The sequence below is a fragment of the Nothoprocta perdicaria genome, unplaced genomic scaffold (assembly GCF_003342845.1).
Source record: "Nothoprocta perdicaria isolate Ctin4 unplaced genomic scaffold, notPer1 scaffold_270, whole genome shotgun sequence".
In the NCBI taxonomy this organism is placed as follows: Eukaryota; Metazoa; Chordata; class Aves; order Tinamiformes; family Tinamidae; genus Nothoprocta; species Nothoprocta perdicaria.
The window spans coordinates 282,211-300,183 of record NW_020455500.1 but is presented as its reverse complement, the minus strand read 5'-3'; the positions used below and the strand labels follow the sequence as shown (position 1 = coordinate 300,183).

At 43.0% G+C, this 17,973-nt stretch overlaps 1 protein-coding gene across 4 annotated transcripts in view; it reads left to right on the top strand.

Moving 5' to 3' along the window:
• HTR2C (5-hydroxytryptamine receptor 2C) overlaps positions 1-17,973 on the top strand; it is a 152,955-nt gene that overhangs the window by 112,038 nt on the left and 22,944 nt on the right. For 3 of the 4 annotated variants that reach the window (XM_026040946.1, XM_026040943.1, XM_026040944.1), the window contains one exon: positions 12,802-13,444. In XM_026040946.1, coding sequence (XP_025896731.1) covers positions 13,060-13,444 — 385 coding nt within the window. In that variant the 5' untranslated portion in view covers positions 12,802-13,059. Of the gene's footprint in view, positions 1-9,859; positions 9,913-12,801; positions 13,445-17,973 lie in introns of those variants that run through there. The other variant, XM_026040945.1, reaches the window with a different exon arrangement.

Below are 17,973 nucleotides of genomic sequence, written 5' to 3'. Positions count from 1 at the left end.
AGTTACCGTGCCCTGCTCATATTTGTTTGCTTTCTGTCTTTTAAGGCTCCACGAGATGTATTTTCATCCTTTCCCTGCAGTGGCAAAGGCTGGCAACAAACTGCCTGAAAAGGCTGGGATTTAAAAACCCAAGACACAAGATACTAAAGGATTTGAGAGGAAAAATTGTGACAGCTGGCAGTGCTAGGCTAGCCTCGTATTTCCCTTAGTAATAGGAAAACAGGAGCCTGAGTAACTCACCCTGCTATTACCTCTTACACCTGAACTTGGCCAGTGTGATGCGCTTGCCATGACCCTGAGTACTTGATGTTTCTCWTTGCTATTTGGACTGGTTTGGGGCCCTAAAGCTGTGAACTGAGACGTGGGTTTGCTCCATCTTTGCTCTTTTTTACTCTAACCTTCCTTGAGGGTCAGATGCATCTGAGAAAAAAAAATGATGCCGGTTTAATTAAAAAATTAGGTGATGAACTTTTAGCTCGTCTGCATGTGGGCGTCTGTTATTGCCTGCTAATTATTGGAGCTAACATAATTGTTTCRTTTTTAAAGTGCTGCCGTTTATGGAAACATATGTTTATGTGGTCAAAAGCTACTGATGAAAAGTTGCTTCAACCGTTAGTTACGTGACCATGGCAGTTGTAGAGAAAATATCTGGAGTGATTCTGCCATCCCCAAGCTCACGAGCTGGTTGCATCGCTGTTACACAGATAAACCAAGCACCAAATCCTCTAAGTTTTTCATTGCAATTCTGCAAGCAGATGGGAGGAGACCTACTTTGAGCTGGGATATCCCAAAAACACGGCCAAATAATTAGGCATGGGGCAGCTTTACCCACATTATTTCATAATTAACAGACCCACAGCCCGATGAGATGTCCATCCATCTTTCCAAACCTTGGCTTTCCAAACCTTGGCTAGTCCCTCTCCCGTGTCCCGTTGTTCCTGATGGAGTGTTTCCCTCTGCAAAGCGCCTACTGTATCTGGAGCCTGGGCTCAGCTCAAGATGTTGCTTTTCCAGCTGTGATTTACCCAAGGGAAAAATGTATTTTCCCCCTGCTTGACAGCTGATGGTTTGTTACTTCCGTGGCTTTGAGCTGTTCGCGTGGATATTACCTGGCTGACAAAATGAAAGCAATTTAGTAATCATTTTTGGAAGAAAATTGACTCCGAGTTCAGCTGCCTGTTTGCAGCCATTGAGATGCAGACGCTGCCCGAGTCGCGAGCAAATTGTTTTGATGGTTTCATTATTTTTCTGTCGTCGAATTTATCAGGAGCAGTTCTGCCCATCTCGCTGCACACCTCGGCCTGCAGGAATTGGCCTCCCCGGAGCAAGTGCAAGTGCCGGGACGGCTCCATCCCTGATTTTCAGCCTTACACTTGCTGTCCGAAGTGCAGCGTCAGTGGGAGCCCAGCTGGAGAAACTCGGCTGATGCACCCGCCAATTTCTGCCTAAATTTGAAGTAAGTGTAGGAGAGGGAGGGGAAAAAATAAAAAGAACCTTTAGCCAAGGAGATGACTGCTTTGAATGATGTTGGGATACTGGTTTATAGAAGACAAGAATAGTTCTAAGCAAGAATTTTTCTTCACAGTCTTTCATTGAGACCTGAGGATGTCTTTACTGTGCAGATACAGCCTTCACGTTTCTTAGCCTTTATGATGACGTTCTTACAGGGAATTTTTTTTCTCTTTTTTATTTATTTAATTTTTTTTTAGTACTTTTCCCCCCTCCTAATTTGTTCAATGCAACCAAGGGTTTGCTGGCACCGTGCACCCGGGCAGCTTAGTCCTGCTTTCCTCGCAGCTTCGCTCCATTTGCACTTGCCCCATAGATGCCCTAGAGCCCAGAAGGTCCCACTCCCTGTTCCTCCGTGTACATCCATAAATAACTAGATTAGCAAAAGCAACATGAACTTTTTGATGCCCCCTTTGCACTTAGGGTTGTACGTGGAGGTTGGTGGTGAGAGCTGAAGCATTTCCCGCTGTGTTTCAGCTCCTTCCCTTTCATCCTCCTGACTCATTTCCTGATGTCACCCACACCGTGGGCTGTGTCACACCCTTTGCTCCCACGGCAATGACTCCTGCATGTGGCGTTCGACGGTGACTTCTCTAACGCGGGAGCTGTTGGTGCCCGTCCGCCTGTTCCCACACCGTCCGTGAGCCTTTTCCTCCTGGTTCCAGGCACTTCACACACCCTGACTCATTCGCCAGTGATGTCTATTAAACTGTCAAACGCTTAAAAGAAATTAAATGACTTCTCCGAACGCGGCGCCTGCTCCTAATCTCATTGAGGGTGTTTTAATGCAATTGGCCTCTTTTCTAAGTGCAGATGAAGAGCGGCCAGGAAAAAGTCTATCTGGCAAGGGAGGAGATTGGGGCCACCTTGTTTAATTGAAAATATTTGTGCTGTGTTGTTGTGTCGTATTGAAATCTCCCCATGTTGGGTACCGGTGGCAGCTTGGGACTCTGCACATTGAAGCAGAGACTAGTGGCAACCAGTGCSCAGGTGCCTCCTGCAGCAGTAGAACCGGAGCTGGATGGGAGCTGACGGAGCCGGGATTGGATGTGGAGGAACGAACGACAAAGAGGGGGTGACATTGGTACACGGAGAGCCAAGGAATCAATTAGATGCTCGAAGCCATTTAGATGATGGATGTAGCTGGAGAAGAAAATGTTCTTCAGTGCAAGCACAGCCCTTGGAGGAAGGCGGCGAATACTTGGAATTCAGAAGCTGTCGTAGGTGGCTTTGCCTAGATGTGTCAAACCCGACCACGTAAGGCCAGCCTGCTTTCCTGCAAGCAGGAGTCATGACTGTGATGCCACCATAGAGCAACTGACCCCAAGGAATGCACTATGGCCATGGGGGTGGCGATGACCAGTCCCACTTTACTGTACACACCATGTATTTTGCTTTAATACACACCCAGTTTTGCTAGATTTGCAGGTGGAGCCTTTTCATAAAGAAAAGGCTAAAAAAAGTCTTTCCTTTCTTCCCCTATAGATTGAAGAGCTCTTTCTTGGCCCATCCTCAGAGCTGGCAGGATCTGTGCTGGTGCTTCTCTGCTTGGTTGTATCTGGGAGGCTCATTGACCTCCTGGGTTTATACAGCTTACACAACTTGAATTCTCAAAGGAAATAGGGTTATAATCACCWGAAGGATGTGACTCCGCAGAGCAAAGCTTGCTAACCTCAACCAGCAACTTGCTTCAGGAATGGATGTCTCCATTCTTCGGAGTTTACCTGATGCTTTCCCTGGTGACACCAGATCACCAAGCAGTTTACAGAAGGCCCTGTAACTGGAGTCGGCTGCGTTTTCTTTTCTTCTTGCCTGGAAAGTGGTGGATGAAGAATAAACAAACAAAATCCCCAGGCACCAAGTCAAACCATCCCCGTGCACATCTGGGAAACTCATGTTGTGTTTTATAGAGTTTTTCTTCTCTCTCCCTGTCTCTCATTATTTTCCTTTTCAGTTCATGCTGAAACTTTTCCCAAGTATTTAGTTCCAATGAAAASGTCTATAACTGAGATACTGCCTCTCTAGCTGCTGGCATCACCTCGACCAATTTTTTCCAGCTATTTCTGCCCAATGCTGCTTTTGCCTTTCTTTTCTATGCCTGTTGTTGAGAAGTTTCTTTTCTACCTGCTCTTGCTTCTTTATGGTTTTCCTCAGTACAGGCCTCCCAAAATATTCAGCTTTGATATATTTAGATCAGAGAAGTGTTGACTTCTTGATTTTTTACTGTCAGTCTTCCCCTCTCAGGTCCTTATGGATTAGTTGCTCGGAACAGAATTGATTCACTGAAAAAAAGAGAGAAAAGGGATATTTTTTCAGTGTTATTTGTTGTTGCTTTTCAAGTTTAACGAATACATCACCTTTTATCAATCTTCTGGCTGTACCCAGGATCCGACATATGTCCCACATGTTAAATATGCATATAAAGGAAAGAAGCTGCAGCCAAAGCCCAACGCTGAATGCTCAGGGCTCAGGTCTTTGGGATGATGAGGGTTGCAGAATGACACATCTGAGGCAGCTGCTGCTTTTTGTAGCAGTAGCCTGAAGACCTGTCCTTAGACATCCTYGGTGCTGGAGCAAGCCCCTAGTGCTAGGGAAAGGTAGAAGGATGCGGCGATGCTCGTGGGGCACAAATTTTGCAATAAAAAGCTTGTGTCTCCCAGGAAGAGAGTCTCAGGCAGAGCTTGCTGCTATAGCAGCTCTTTGGTGAGAGGCTGCATGTGGCACAGAGCTGGTTTCGAATCGCACATCTGTGTTATCCCTAGAGCAGGCACCTTTGGCTGTTTTGGCTGTAGATTTTGCATAAGCTTTCTTGCATTAGCTGTTGTTACGTATGAAATGTAAATAAACAACTTGCTTATAATTCAGTAGTCCTGCAGCATGAATGTCTTYTCTGAGATTGTATAGATCTGTGAAAACACATATTTAATTGTGTTGTGGTAGTAAAAGCCCCGAGCAGTTTTCTGTTTCACCAGAGAGGCTGTTTGTTCTGCTTTGCCTCTCCTTTTGCTTTGCTTTTGCCTGGCWTCTCTGAGCCCGGGATCTTTTGAAGAAGCCGGAGTGGTGCTRCGTGCTGGAGGAGGTGCTCAGTGGTAAGTGTTTGTATGGGCAGAAGAATGCTGTTAAACATTTTATGCTTTAAATACTTCTCCCCATTTTAAATTAGGGATTTTTGATCCACTAAGTTCATGAACTTAGTGGGAAAATGAATTTTAAGGGAGATCTCGGCTGCTTAAAGCCCTGCAGCGAGCAATGGTGTGGGGTGACCTACCTGGCCATGCACTGGTACCTTAGGCTCAGCTTTCTGAGTCCCTTGACCTGAGGCTAAAGACACCGGGAGGCTCTCCCTGGCTCATGTGCATTGGGGTTGGAGCCTCCGGTCGTTGCTTAATAAATCCTGGCCTCTTCATTGGAAAAACAATGTTTCATAATAGGCGCAACTTCAGCAAATACAAAGGACTGGAGTGAAAAGAAAACTACAAACACAAACTTCAAACAGATTTCTTGCTTGATTAAGAAATTGGCTCTATTAAGAAATAGATGAATCACAGCCGCCCTTCTAAAAATGAGCCCATATGTTTTATGTAATGGTGCGTGTATGTACAGAACGTGACTCGTGATCTGACTCTGAGGACTCGTGGCCTTTCCTTCCAGCCTGACGGCTGCTCCCCATTACTCTTGCAAAGTACACACAGCAGTTTCAGGCTGTCTGGTTCATTTTTATTGAATGGGAGCTTTCCTGAAAATAAACTGTGTTGTTGGCCTTCACTATATGCATGTCCTTCTTTAGGTGCGTGTTAGCACAGGTGCATGCACACAGGTACAGATGCCATGTATATGGTTATCTGTAACCTGTATGTGCAGGTATATTACCACAAACGGGTTACATGCTGCTGCAAAAACTGAGACTTAGGTGTCTGTATAGATTTTAATGAATTTAGGGCTATATCAGCTATTTATATGGCCTACAGAAGGCCAGAYAAAGACTTGCTTTACGTTTGGGGGCAAACATTGCAAGTTCTTATTTCCAGACACTAATGTTGTATTTAAAGAGCTGCTGTATGAAGCTTTTTAAGAGAGGAGAGAAAAGCGTTTTGTTATGGAAGTTTATTAGTTGTTAACAGCACTYAGTACAGCAGCCACGGAAAGCAGAGGGCGAAAAAAGCTACCACAGAAGTTTTTCCAGCAATGTTACATATGACGTTGAAGGAAGGGACTGAGAAAGTGTTATTGCAGTAATGGGAGAAGTGGGGTCTTTGCAGCCATAAGAGCTGCCTTGGGCTTCTGCAGGCTGCTCAGAATTTAAGATTAAATCCATGTGCAGAGGCATGCAAGTATCCTGTGCAATAAGAGCAGGAAAATATACCAACCAAGGAGATGGAGAGATGTTCTTTACAATGGCAAATGTCAGTCCCTGGAGACACAGTAATGTAAAAATTATATAGTAAGTATACGCATATTATATATCTGCATGTAGAGAGCATATATTTCTACAGTGTAATCATCTCAAGAAGGTAGGACAGGATGGGATGAGGCTGAGTTCTGTCCTCTGGCAGAATTTCTGCATGCGTCTCAGCTGAGGCAGCAAATTTGTCATSGTGGGGAGTAGCCGAGTAGCTGCATCTTCCAGAGAAGGTCCTAGGTGCTCTTCTACCACGGGAAAATAAAAATGCGCACCCAAATCTTCCTGCCAAAAGATAGATTAAGATGTCTTCTGTGTGCTTGTATTGCCTTGACGTGCATTGAAAGGAAATGAATGCCTCCCTGGCTCAGCGAGACGGAGAAATAAATACKATTTGGTTTTGGACTGAATGGTAGCAATTCGTTATTATGATCCTAAGATATATAGCTACGTAAGCTAGTGCCTGAGAAAATCTGTTTTGCTCGTGTTGTGAGGGRAAAAAAAAGTGTTCTTGTTTAGTTTGCATGTAATTAAATACTTATTTTCCATGTTGCCTGGAGCTGGCCCTTGGACAGGAGACTTTGGTTAGTGAGTTCTTGCTGCAGAGAGTCTCTCTTTGTTCCTCTTTGAATCAGCTTTCTTGAAAATATAAGGCTCAAGAATAACTGTCTTGTGCCAATAGCATTAATTCCTCTTTATCTTTACAAGAAATCTTTTGCTGGATGTGTGTCTTGGATTGTATCCATCCTTTTCATAGGAGTATTGCAGTGATTTGCGGTTCAGGCACCTAAGTAATTCTCTTYATTTGTTTCCTACTGTTAAACTCCCAGCGTATAGTCACCCTCTTAGTTATTTACAGATGGCAGGATCATATTCTGGGTTATTTTATTGGTTGAGTCCGCAAAGCCAACTCACTYCTCCTATGTGATACTCCAGTCTTTCGCAGTGAGGGTGATGCATCCTGCGCTTGAATCATCCGTAACGTGAATTCCCAAGGGAAATGTTTTGTTGTAGGATTATAATCACCAGAAGGATGTGACTCTGCAGATCAGAGCTTGCTAACCTCAACCAACAACTTGCTTCAAGCCTGGGGCTGGGATTTTGAGCCCGACTTGATTTCACCCTGATGCCGCCCGTTCTGTGATGGCTTCGTAGCTGCTGGGTTTGTCTCCATTCTTTAGAGTTTATCTAATACCTTCCCTGGTGACACCAAATCAAGTAGTTTAATGAAGGCCCTGTAAAAATGAGGTCGGCTGCATTTTCTTTTCTTCTTGCCTGGAAAATGGTGTATGAAAAATAAACAAACAAAATCCCCAGGCACGAGGGTCAGACTGTCCCCGTGTGCATCTGGGAAACTCATGTTGTGTTTTGTAGAGCTTTTCCTCCATCCTCCTGTCTCTCATTGTCTTCCTTTTCAATGAAAAAAGGAATTCCTTTCAGTTTGTTCTGAAACTTTCCCCTAGTATTTAGTTCTAATGAGAAGGTCTATAACTGAGATACTGCCTCTCTAGCTACTGGCATCACCTCGACCAATTTTTTTCCAGCTATTTCTGCCCAATGCTGCTTTTGCCTTTCTTTTCTATGCCGGTTGTTGAGAAGTTTCTTTTCTACCTGCTCTTGCTTCTTTATGGTTTTCCTCAGTACAGGTCTCCCAAAATATTCAGCTTTGATAKATTTAGATCAGAGAAGTGTTAACTTCTTATTTTTTGTTGTCACCGATTCCCTTTCCAGTCCATACTGATTCTTGCTTTTATGTAATTAAATGGTTATTTTCTGTACTAGAATTTTTAAAAAATAGTGTTGAAAAGCTGTATTTAAGGAGGTTTCCCTAAGGTTTAAGTGTTCCTTGTGCTGGTTGATATACAGTCTTTACTGTGAAAACTTAGAGAATTACATCATGAAACTTAGAAGAGAATTTCAGATATTTCCTAGGAAATAATGTGCCTAAACAAGGTACTGGTCATGTCGTCCTCAACTGAGGAATGACTCTGGGGGCTGGAAAAAACCTGCTTTAAATTAGGCACAAGTACTTCTCTGGACTGCATCTTCAGTAAATTTTGAACCAGATATTTGCAGAGTAATAATTAGGTTTTGATTTTCTTTCCCACTGGAATCATTGTGTTAATGTGCATCAGTTTATCTGTAGTCCATAGTTTTCCTTTCAAAAGACAGGGCAATTTCCTAAGATTAAAATAAAGAGCGATAAGGGGAGAAATCCTGTGTTCAAAATACATATTTGAGTGGTAAATTCACTCCAGGGTTTACATCCAGGGCCAGGAGCTCAAAAGCACCTGTGGGACTTGCTGATATCTGAGTTTCCACTTCTGGATGTTATGGCTTGGGGAATGAGGTCAATAGAGTGAAGGATGCTGAAGACGCCACATGCTCCCTGTGCCTGTTTCAGAAGTTCCAATGTCTGGCAATCCTTGTTGTGTTTTTTCYCCCATTTTGATCTATTTTCCCCATATATTTTATATATATAATTTCCCAATATTTGTCATTGTGACAGATATCTCCTGTCCTTTTGCTGTGCAGCTCTTACCATGCTCTCTGTGGGCACCAGTGGTTGCACCTCCCTTGATCTCCTTTCTGCTGGGCTGGACCAAGCCCAACGCATTCAGCCTTTCCATTTGCAGCTCCGTTACTTGGTGGAAACCACTTAGCCCCTGTGAGGGTATCCGGAAAGAGAGATTTTGACACAACCATCTGTTCCAAAGAAAAATTAGAACGAATGTGGCACCGCTTTAAAAAGTAAAGAAATGGAGACATGAATAGCAGGGTACATAAAATAAAAGGTGAAAAAAGAAATTGCAAAACTGCCTTCTTGAGCCTAAATGGTGTGTCCTATTATAACATTTTAAATTATTTGCCATTTTTTGGAGCTATGTTACCTGAAATCTCTATTACCTGAATATGGAAATCTATGTTACCTGAAATCTATGTTAGCTGAATATTGGGCTTATGGTTTTGTGCTATCTGCAATGGTTTTCACGTCAAAAATCACAGTATGTGCAACTCACTTCAGGTTTATTTTTAAAATAAATATTAGACTTTGGGGAGGTCTAGCTTCAACAGCCAAGGCTGGAGGAACACTTCGGGTTTAAAAATACGTTCGCTCTTTAACAGTGTCTAGACTTTCATCGGCTTCCCAGTGAAACGTGAAGGAGGGTTAGAGAATTAAGAGTCGCTGATAGTTTTGAAGAAAAATCTCTTTTACTCTCATATGGCTGCATGCCTTTGCCAAAGCCTTGGACAGTTCTTGCTCCTCTTGTAGGAAGTCCTRTTGAAAGTCCTTCCTTTTCAGCATTGAGTTCTTCTGTTTTGTCCATCCAACTTACCATGAATTAATGTATTATTCTGTCCTCCAAGTAGGTGTGAGGTTGCTGCTGCTTTTTCTGGGCTAAATCGGTAGTCCTCGTTTAGCAAAGCATTGATAGTCCTTGCTTCTCTTCAGGGGACATCCCCGTCTCCATGAGCTTGCTAAAGGTAAAACAGCTGAAGACAAATGCCTCTTATTCAAAGGAAAAAGATCCTGGGGTTTGTTCCAGGAAAGTTTAAGCACTTTTTGTTGCTTGGGTTTTGTTTTTCCYTCCAGCAGAAGTGGTAGACGTGTCTGAACCCCTCTGGTGCCCTGCGGGTATGGACCTCCGATGGCGCTGAGCTCCTTCCCTTCTGACTCTACCTCCTGCAAGCATCAACGTGCCCAACTCTCCCATTCAATAATTCACATTTTTTCAACAAAAAAAAAAAAAAAAAGAATGTTTTTCTAGCTTTGTTTTGTCCTCAACCAGGCTTTAAAGAAAAACAAAGCACCCAAATAATCCTTTGCTCACCCCTATCAGGAGCAAGGGCAGTGCCGACTAGAATTTGTGGCTTTGTGGACTGTCTAAATGACTGGTTTAAGGACCGTCAGGAGAAGATTGAGCTGGAAATGATGATTGACCACAAAATCCACCGTATGTGCTGGCAAGTTGGCTGCTGGAAAGAATCTGTGATCGGCACAGGTTTTAATTTAAAATTATGGAGATATTTCTTAAATATATGCATGTCATGATTAATATGCGAATTATTTTTCTGGTACAGTGACATGCTTAGAAGGCTGTAGCTGAAGGAATTAGTCATAAATGTTTAGCTGGTGGAGACTGAGGGATGCAGCGAAGTTTAGTGTTTAAATGAAGGCAGTTTAATGACTTCCAACTCAGAATCTGTGCAAAAATCTAATAAAAAAAGTAGTGTTAGCAGAGCGGCGGAACAGCTAATTCTGAAGGTGGGACCCAGTCTCAGTGCTGCTGTGATGAGGTTCCCACATGCCATTAGTCAAAGCGAACAGAAGTGGAATGTCTCCTGTATTGATTTAATGTTGCTGAGAGGGATTTTTACCATTACGACCCTTGGTAAAACCTGCTCTGTATTTGCAAGCCCTTGTTAGCCTGATGGAGGAATCCATCCGAGGTTGTTAGAGAGCCTGGTGCTCCCCTGGGATGGAGAGCATCAACTCTGCGGCAAGGAGAACTCGAATTAAAGAAGGTGGAAAGAGAAGATCCGTGAGACTGTGCCTAGAAAAGTGCTTTTTGATGCATTTTTGGACTTCAGTTTTGCCAGTCCTGGGTTGGCACAAAACTAGTTGTGGCTCTCCTTGAGTCACTGGGATAATAGGCAGGTGAACAGGCCAAATTTTACAAGAAATCATAATTCATTCCCTTACTAGCAAAGATGCTCATTGGAGGCTGGGGTTCATTTTTGCCCTTACAGTCCTAATACCAATGATAATTTAATTTTGGAATATCATAGCCTAAATTTTGTGTTGCTATAATTACATGTTCAGCTTTAACTAGTGACGGGAGTGGGTGAGAAAGGAATATTGAGAAAACCATTAGGTTTTAGAAAATATACGTTTATTTCTGCCATAGTGCATACAGTTTTACAAAATTTACTTTGTGTAGAAAGTGTTTTGCTGAAGGACTCAGTTTGCTTGAGAAGCTGATCGTTTGAAGCAGGAAAATGAGCTCTGGAGTCTGTCTTGGGCCTTRCTGGTAAAAGGATTTTTCTGCTGAGGTTAATTTAGTTCAAGGCAGATTTTTTGGTAACACTTATAATTCTGGCAGCCAATATTTTGCAGTGCTTTAGTAGCCAAATAACCTACAGTTTACAGTTTTTAAAACTGAAACTGAGGCGTAAACGTTCTGCCAAATGAAATTTAACTCTATGCTACCTATTATTTCAAATTGCTATTTTGAGGTAGCGTCATCCATGGAAGAAAATATTACTGCTCTTACGTTTGCAAAATACAAGCTAGAAAGCAACCTTTCAGGCCACTTCAAACATCATCCCTAAATAGTTTCATTTGCAAATTTAAAGCAAAATTTCAATTCCGCAAAAATATTGTAGAAATATTTTAAAACTTTTGGGTGAGACTTTTTAAAATTCTTATTATTTTTTATCTTGAGCATTCGAGTGGGATAAATAATTGGCCCAGTGACTGTTTCCCAATTCATCTGCAGCTGCAAAATTATTTTCTGTGCACATAGTGTAAAACTTCCTAAATATGAGGTTTAGAGATCCTTTGGGAGTAATTAACTATAATGTAGAAGCAAATCTGGGTTCATTGTACACAGTGCTCATTTAAGAAATGTTTTTCTGCACAAAGCCCATTAGCAAGTTTCCAAAACCTCCATGAATGTTAAACATTTTATTATCGGACCTATTTTACATAAAATTGAATGTAATTCCATAAATTACATTTAGCTTTTGATCCCTGAACAGCAAATTGCTGAGTCACATGTCTGCTTAAAAATGTATCCCAGTGCTAAAATCTTGCTTTAAATATACACGTATATATTTGTATACGTGTGTGTAGATAGTGGTGATATAACAACTTTATTTCTATACAGAAAATTGAGAAGGATTTGCGTGAAACAAATTGCCTACTATTTTATTCCGCTTGTTGGTCTTGTTCCATGCACCATGTATTTTGTTGTGATACTTGTGGTTATCTTAAGTGCTTTCCTTTTTTTGTACTTTAATTCCTGCATCCTGCAGAGTTTTCCCTTTTCCTAGGACACTGGTTCTGATCTGGTGRAAAGGGCTGGAAAACTTCTGGTTTTATGTGTTCATCTACAGCAATGGCAATCAGAAATAGCCCTGAAGAAGCACAAATCCTGCAAGCTGCTTGGAGGGAACGTGGGCTGCAGCCCACGCGTGGGACCCAGCAGCTGGTCCTGGTGCTCCCGGGACGGAGGTGGTGGGATGGGAAAGAGTGGAGAAGGGYAGGAGCTCAGCTCCTTCCATGCTCCTCTTTTCTCTTCCACACTTTCCCATCGCATTTTTAGCGRGGTTGACAGCAACACATCGAATCAACCCCCTAGCACATAGTGGATTTTATATCCCAGGCATTTCCCACTGTAAAACCCAACTCTCTTACAGGGAGAGAATTAAACATTAATATCAGAGAGTCTTTTAGGGCTTCATCTCCAAGCATGGGAAATTCAGCCCAGCCCTGCCATCCACGGGGATGGTTTCTGCTAGCTGCTTTGGCTGGAATTTCACACAGTTACTATTTTACATGGAGCTGGAGTATCTGTGAAGTGGCTATCAATTGAGACGTATTTAGCTCGTATTTAGCTCTCCAGACTTGCTTTTGCAGGTTGCACAAAACATTTAATTAGGGATAATCAGCTTTTAGCCAGCCAGAGCACACTGGTGCGATTCTCCCTGTTCTCCCTGCTCGTAACTGTAGGCATCGTCTGCGCCCATAAGATAAATCCATCGCAGTCAGGAGAAGGTCCTAATCAGCAGGAAGGGGGAAACTAAGGAGGCTGCTTGCATGGGGATGAGGAGTGTCTGGGGTATGCTGTGATTGCAGTGAAAAATACACTTTTTGCTTTCCTTTTCAGGATGTTGGACCTGGAAAGCCGCCGGAGGTTGCAGCGTGTCCTTCTCCTCGACGTTGCTGCTCGGCGCTCTCCTTCCACGGAGCGAGAGGGAACTAGGCGAGCTCTGCGCTGACTTTGGGAAGGTTTGGTCCACGATGGGAGGTCTAAAGATTTCCTGGCTCTGGTTTTGTGAAGCTGGGCATCTGCCTTGGACCTGCCCTTTGGCAAAGGGGTCATCGCTGAGGCACGGTTAAGAGCTGGGAGAACTGGTCCCAGACCATGAGCGCTCTAAGTGGCGCTGGAATATTGGTCAGCTTAACGACAGTGTCCGTTACGCTGGATTTTAGCTTGCATGGTGGTCTCATGGCTTGGTCCTTAAGCAGCAATTTGACTCTGAATCAGAGTTTGCCAACGTCTGATCCTCTTAACGCCTCCGACAAGGGGGATGTCTCTCGGATGTCAGTGAGGGAGAAGAACTGGCCAGCCCTCTTGATCCTGGTTATCATCCTGCTCACCATCGGGGGCAACATACTGGTAATTATGGCCGTGTCCTTGGAGAAGAAGTTGCAGAACGCCACAAACTTCTTCCTGATGTCTTTGGCGGTGGCAGACATGCTGGTGGGTATCCTGGTCATGCCCGTGTCCCTCATTGCAGTCCTGTACGGTAAGTGGCTTCTCTGCTTATCCCGCTGTGCACCCCGGGAGCTCCTCTCCATGCCATGAATAACCTGCAGATGTGTCTGGTGATGGTCTTAGTACTGAGACCACCCTGGGAACCCACAGCAGGGAGTTAGCTGGGTTGAATGGGCCCCAAACGAGCTGGGATGGAGAAGCTGAGGGAGAAGTTGAGCAGCGTGCTTGCAAGTGGGCCCCTCTCCAAGGTTGGATCAGCCCTATAAACTCCCATCCATATCAGCTTAATCCAGAAGGGAGGTTGTGCTGGTAGGCTGTGTGCTCAAATGAAAATCATGGGCCTTCTTATTGCCTAGGCTCACCTAATGTCTTTAAGTCATGTCAGCTCTCTGTGCCTCAGTTTCCCTATGTCAAAACCAAGAAGGATGCGCCCATTTCCCAGCCCTTGGGGCTTCATGTGTTTGGGATGAGGGTTCCTCCCTGCGACCCTGTCCCACTGGCTCTCACCCATCTGTGGGTGACGTGCAGCATGCTTCACTCATGGTGACAAGTTCATAGAGCCCCCGATAAGGGCCCTGGGCAGAGCTGCTGTTAGTGCTTCAGAGGAGAGCAGCGTCGCACACATCTCCTTCGTGTCTCTGGTTTCTCAGAGAAATCTTCTTGGTGCTTGGACCCAACATCCGYGGTCTGGCATCCATGTCCCCTCCGCCAGGTCTTTGCACGTGACACCATGGGCACGCTTCATGTGAAACCTYGAGTCATTTCAAGCCTCTTTTCCGGCTTCTTTTTGAAAAGCATTTTCATATCAATATTTCWTGGGGGCCAAATAATGCTGTTTACTTACAGATTTGATTAGGAATTGGTTTGCTGTCTTAGAAGGTAAAAAGTATGGGTATTTATGCGACTTCTTCACTTGCCTAAAAGATTAACTTGGACAGCGAGTGTACATAATTCCAGAGCTTATATAAGCTGCCTACAGTGAGCTAAATCAATATGTGATTTAGATACATGAGTAGCTGTCGAGATCCTATGCATAAAGTGTTTTATTTCGGGTTGTCAGAATAGTTTAATCTCTAAATATTCTGCATATTACGACACGGGTATTTTACTTTCAGCATTTCACTGTGATTTTCGGGCGCTCGAAAGGGAGCAAATAAATCCTGAATGATTTGATTGACCTGCGCTTGCATAAATTCTGGGTTAAAGAGGTGAATTTATGGAAGTGATGTTCCTTCATACATCTTTTCTGAATCTTTTGCATTAATGGAAATGGATTTTCTCTTGTGCCTGCAAAACTATCACTTAAAGCCGTGTAAAGGTGTAAAGTGTGTTGCGTATTTAAGAGGCARGTAAATATCATTGATCTGAAGAGGAATTGCAATTATTTCTTCCTCTGTTGCTGCACGAGTGTTAGCGACCCAAATGCTCCTCTGCAGGCAGATTACTTTTAAGTAGATCTTTGGCAAAAAGTTTTTATTTGGGAACGTGTGTGGAAAAAAGGTGGAAAGACTGGGAGAAATGGGAATAGCTGCCAGCTGGGGAGTCGCTTTCTGCTTGTGATGCTGGTCCTGCTGGTGCTGGAGAGAAATTCAGGCTGAATATTCACCCTTCTGCCAAATGCCACTGCAGACAAATGGGGATCCCAGCCATGCACTGCACAGGGAGGGAGTTGATGCTTGGAGACACGACTGTGAAATTTCAGGCTTTTCTATTCTATATGGTTTAACCTGGGAGCTATGGACATTCTATATAACGATGACGAGCATGTGCTGTGTGGTTGCAATGCCTGCCACAGAGCATTTGACATGTAGGTAGTCAAAAAGGAACCTAAAAAATACATATATAAAATAGTAAATATGCATGTGATTAAGTTACTTYCCAGTTTCCACATCGACACTTTCTGGTCCAATGATAAATTTCAACTCGCAGAGAAGATTCATTTCCTTAATTTTCATCTAATGATGCAGATGAAGAACGTTTCACTTCAGGCATAACCAGCAAATTGAATAGACGTCCTCCACAAAGATGACTCTTTTTTTTTTTCCCTTTTAAATTAAAAGGAGGAAAAATCAAGTTGTCAGTTAGTACCAGAACCTTATTACAAAGGAAATGATGGCAGGATGCATCATGCTGGATTTTTCACCAATTAGTCAGTGCTCTGACATATTTATAAATGAGTCTTTCTTAAATGACTTGGACTAATAGATGKGTTGCATTTGACAGCTGAGAATGTTTTCCACGGCATGCAATGCTTAAGAAAAAAGAAAAAAAAAAAGGTAAACAAATGACTTTGCTAATTAATAAACATGTATCAGGGAGAGTGAGAAATGAACACTGGGTTTAATCTGAAAGAAAAATATTGGTGTGAATTGACCGGGCACCAACCACTCTGCCTGCTCTGGAGCTTTGGACTCTCATCCCCTTGGGGTGTTTTAGGGAGAAGTAGCAGGGGGGTGTTATCGGATGGGGGTGTTACAGGCMCTTATTGCTAAGCATATATACACTGGGAGCGTATACAGACGTAAATGGTGCTTGCTTGTTCTGGACCTATGTTGGCCAGAGAGAAGGATGGATTTCTAAATGATGGGATGTTTCCTATAGCAGCGTTTCATTGAGCACCTTGCTCGGTGCATTTCGGTGTAGGTAGGTTAATTGTGCTAATTGGGTTAATTAATGGCCTCCCACTTCTTGCAAACCACTGGGGTTTCTTTTTTAGCTAGACCTTACCTGGTGCAATGTATCCGACTGTTGAGATTGTCTTTTATTTTATGGGCACAATTCGTGCTTAAAGCCTGTTTCTGGCCATGTCCATACAGATATACATGTCCCTATGTCTGAGATATATAAATCTCTCATTTATGTGCCTCAGGGCACATAATTTTTTTCAGTATATTTTGTASAGGGAGGCTCGTGTCCTCTTCCTGAGCTGAGCAGAACTGAATCGGGCCATTGGGTCGCTGCAATTTTTGCAAGGTTTTCACGATATGGGTATCTCCCTGCAAAGGTTTTAGCAGGAGGGGTGAGAGAACCCGTGCCTTGCAAAGCTGTTGAACAAAAAGTTCCAAATTAATTAAATTAATTCTTTGAAAACTTAAAATATACTTCCTGACGGTTCTGTCCTTTTTGCAGAGAATTAAAATACATATTAAACTTGCTTTTGGGTGTTTGGGTATCCTTATTAAAAAACTGCCTCTTCAGCTAATGTGACCAAGGGGATGGAGCTACCACACGTCTGTGGCTGTTGGGAAGGAAGCTCAGCACGAGGCGCCCTGAGCTGCTGTCAGAGCTTCTCTTTTGCTGCCCAAAATTTAAATCATGATTAGAATTTAAAAAAAAAAAAAATCTAACCAGCCTCTAGACTGTATCCTCCTGGTCCTTGGTTGCAAAATATTTTGAGGCAGCCAAATATTCCTTTGCTGGATATTCCACTTTCCATTTGCTTTCCCAAAAACTGCTCCACCTGCGTCAGGTTTTTTTCCTTATTTCTGATCTCGTCTGAGATTATTTATACTATTTTTCCCTTTTTATGCTTTTTTATTATTATTATTTTCGGTTACATTTCTAATATGGGATTTAGCACAACAAAGGCTGGAGTTGATCGTGGTTACTGCAGCAAGTGTCGTCATTTGAGTAGTGAAAAGCACTTTGAAATAAGGCCGTAGTGCTTGAYGGTGCTTCATATTCATCTTCCTGCYGCTTTTATTAATGCAGAATTGTTTTTATAAATTGTCACAGGAATTTAACTTATTCTCATCTTTTGTTATTCTTTCTTATTATTTTGACATGTCTTTTATTGATGTCTTGTCTGAAAATCTCCCCGAGGTTTTTTTTTTGCATTCGTTTGTTATGAGCGATGAGAAATCAAATTTGATATTTGCCGAGTGGCACCAGTACAGGCTGTATCCATTCAATTGGACATTTTTTAATCTAAATTTTTTTTTCTGCCTTTCCACTCGGTCATCTAAGAAGCCACCCCATCCTTAGGACATTCTCATCAAGGACTCTAGGGCAGTATTCTCCAGAGGGATAAATACTGTATATAACATTTCCATGGATGCTTTCTTCTTTCTATGTGCCTGGCTGTCATTTCTCATTCCCCTTCAAGAAAAAAAAAAAAGAAAAAGGAAGATATTTTGTAGCCTGGTGGTGGGCATGAAAATTCAAAAAGCTCCCGGCTCTGGCTGGGGTGTTTTGCTGTTGTTATTTTCTCCTGAAAAGCATTTGGCAGTTCCAAGAGCAGAGATGATATTGGATGGACCGCGAATAAATGGGACTGACCTCACRTGGACACAAGTGAGTGAGCAAATATGCTCAGGAGGCTGTTTGGTAGAGGGAGAAGGGTCTTAAACTTGGTTTTGTTTTGGGTARAATAACTGCAGTGCTATGTAGCAGCAGAGAGGCTGGGATTTTGGTCTTGGAAGGGAAGAAAGTAGAAATTTTTCTTTCAATCTTTTGGCWTGCATTGCTCCAGACAGGGTGCTGGTTTGGGGTCCCCTGCTTGCACGCTGGGGCTGCCTGCGGTGCATTTACATGGAAGCGAGGCAGGAAAGGCTCTGCTGC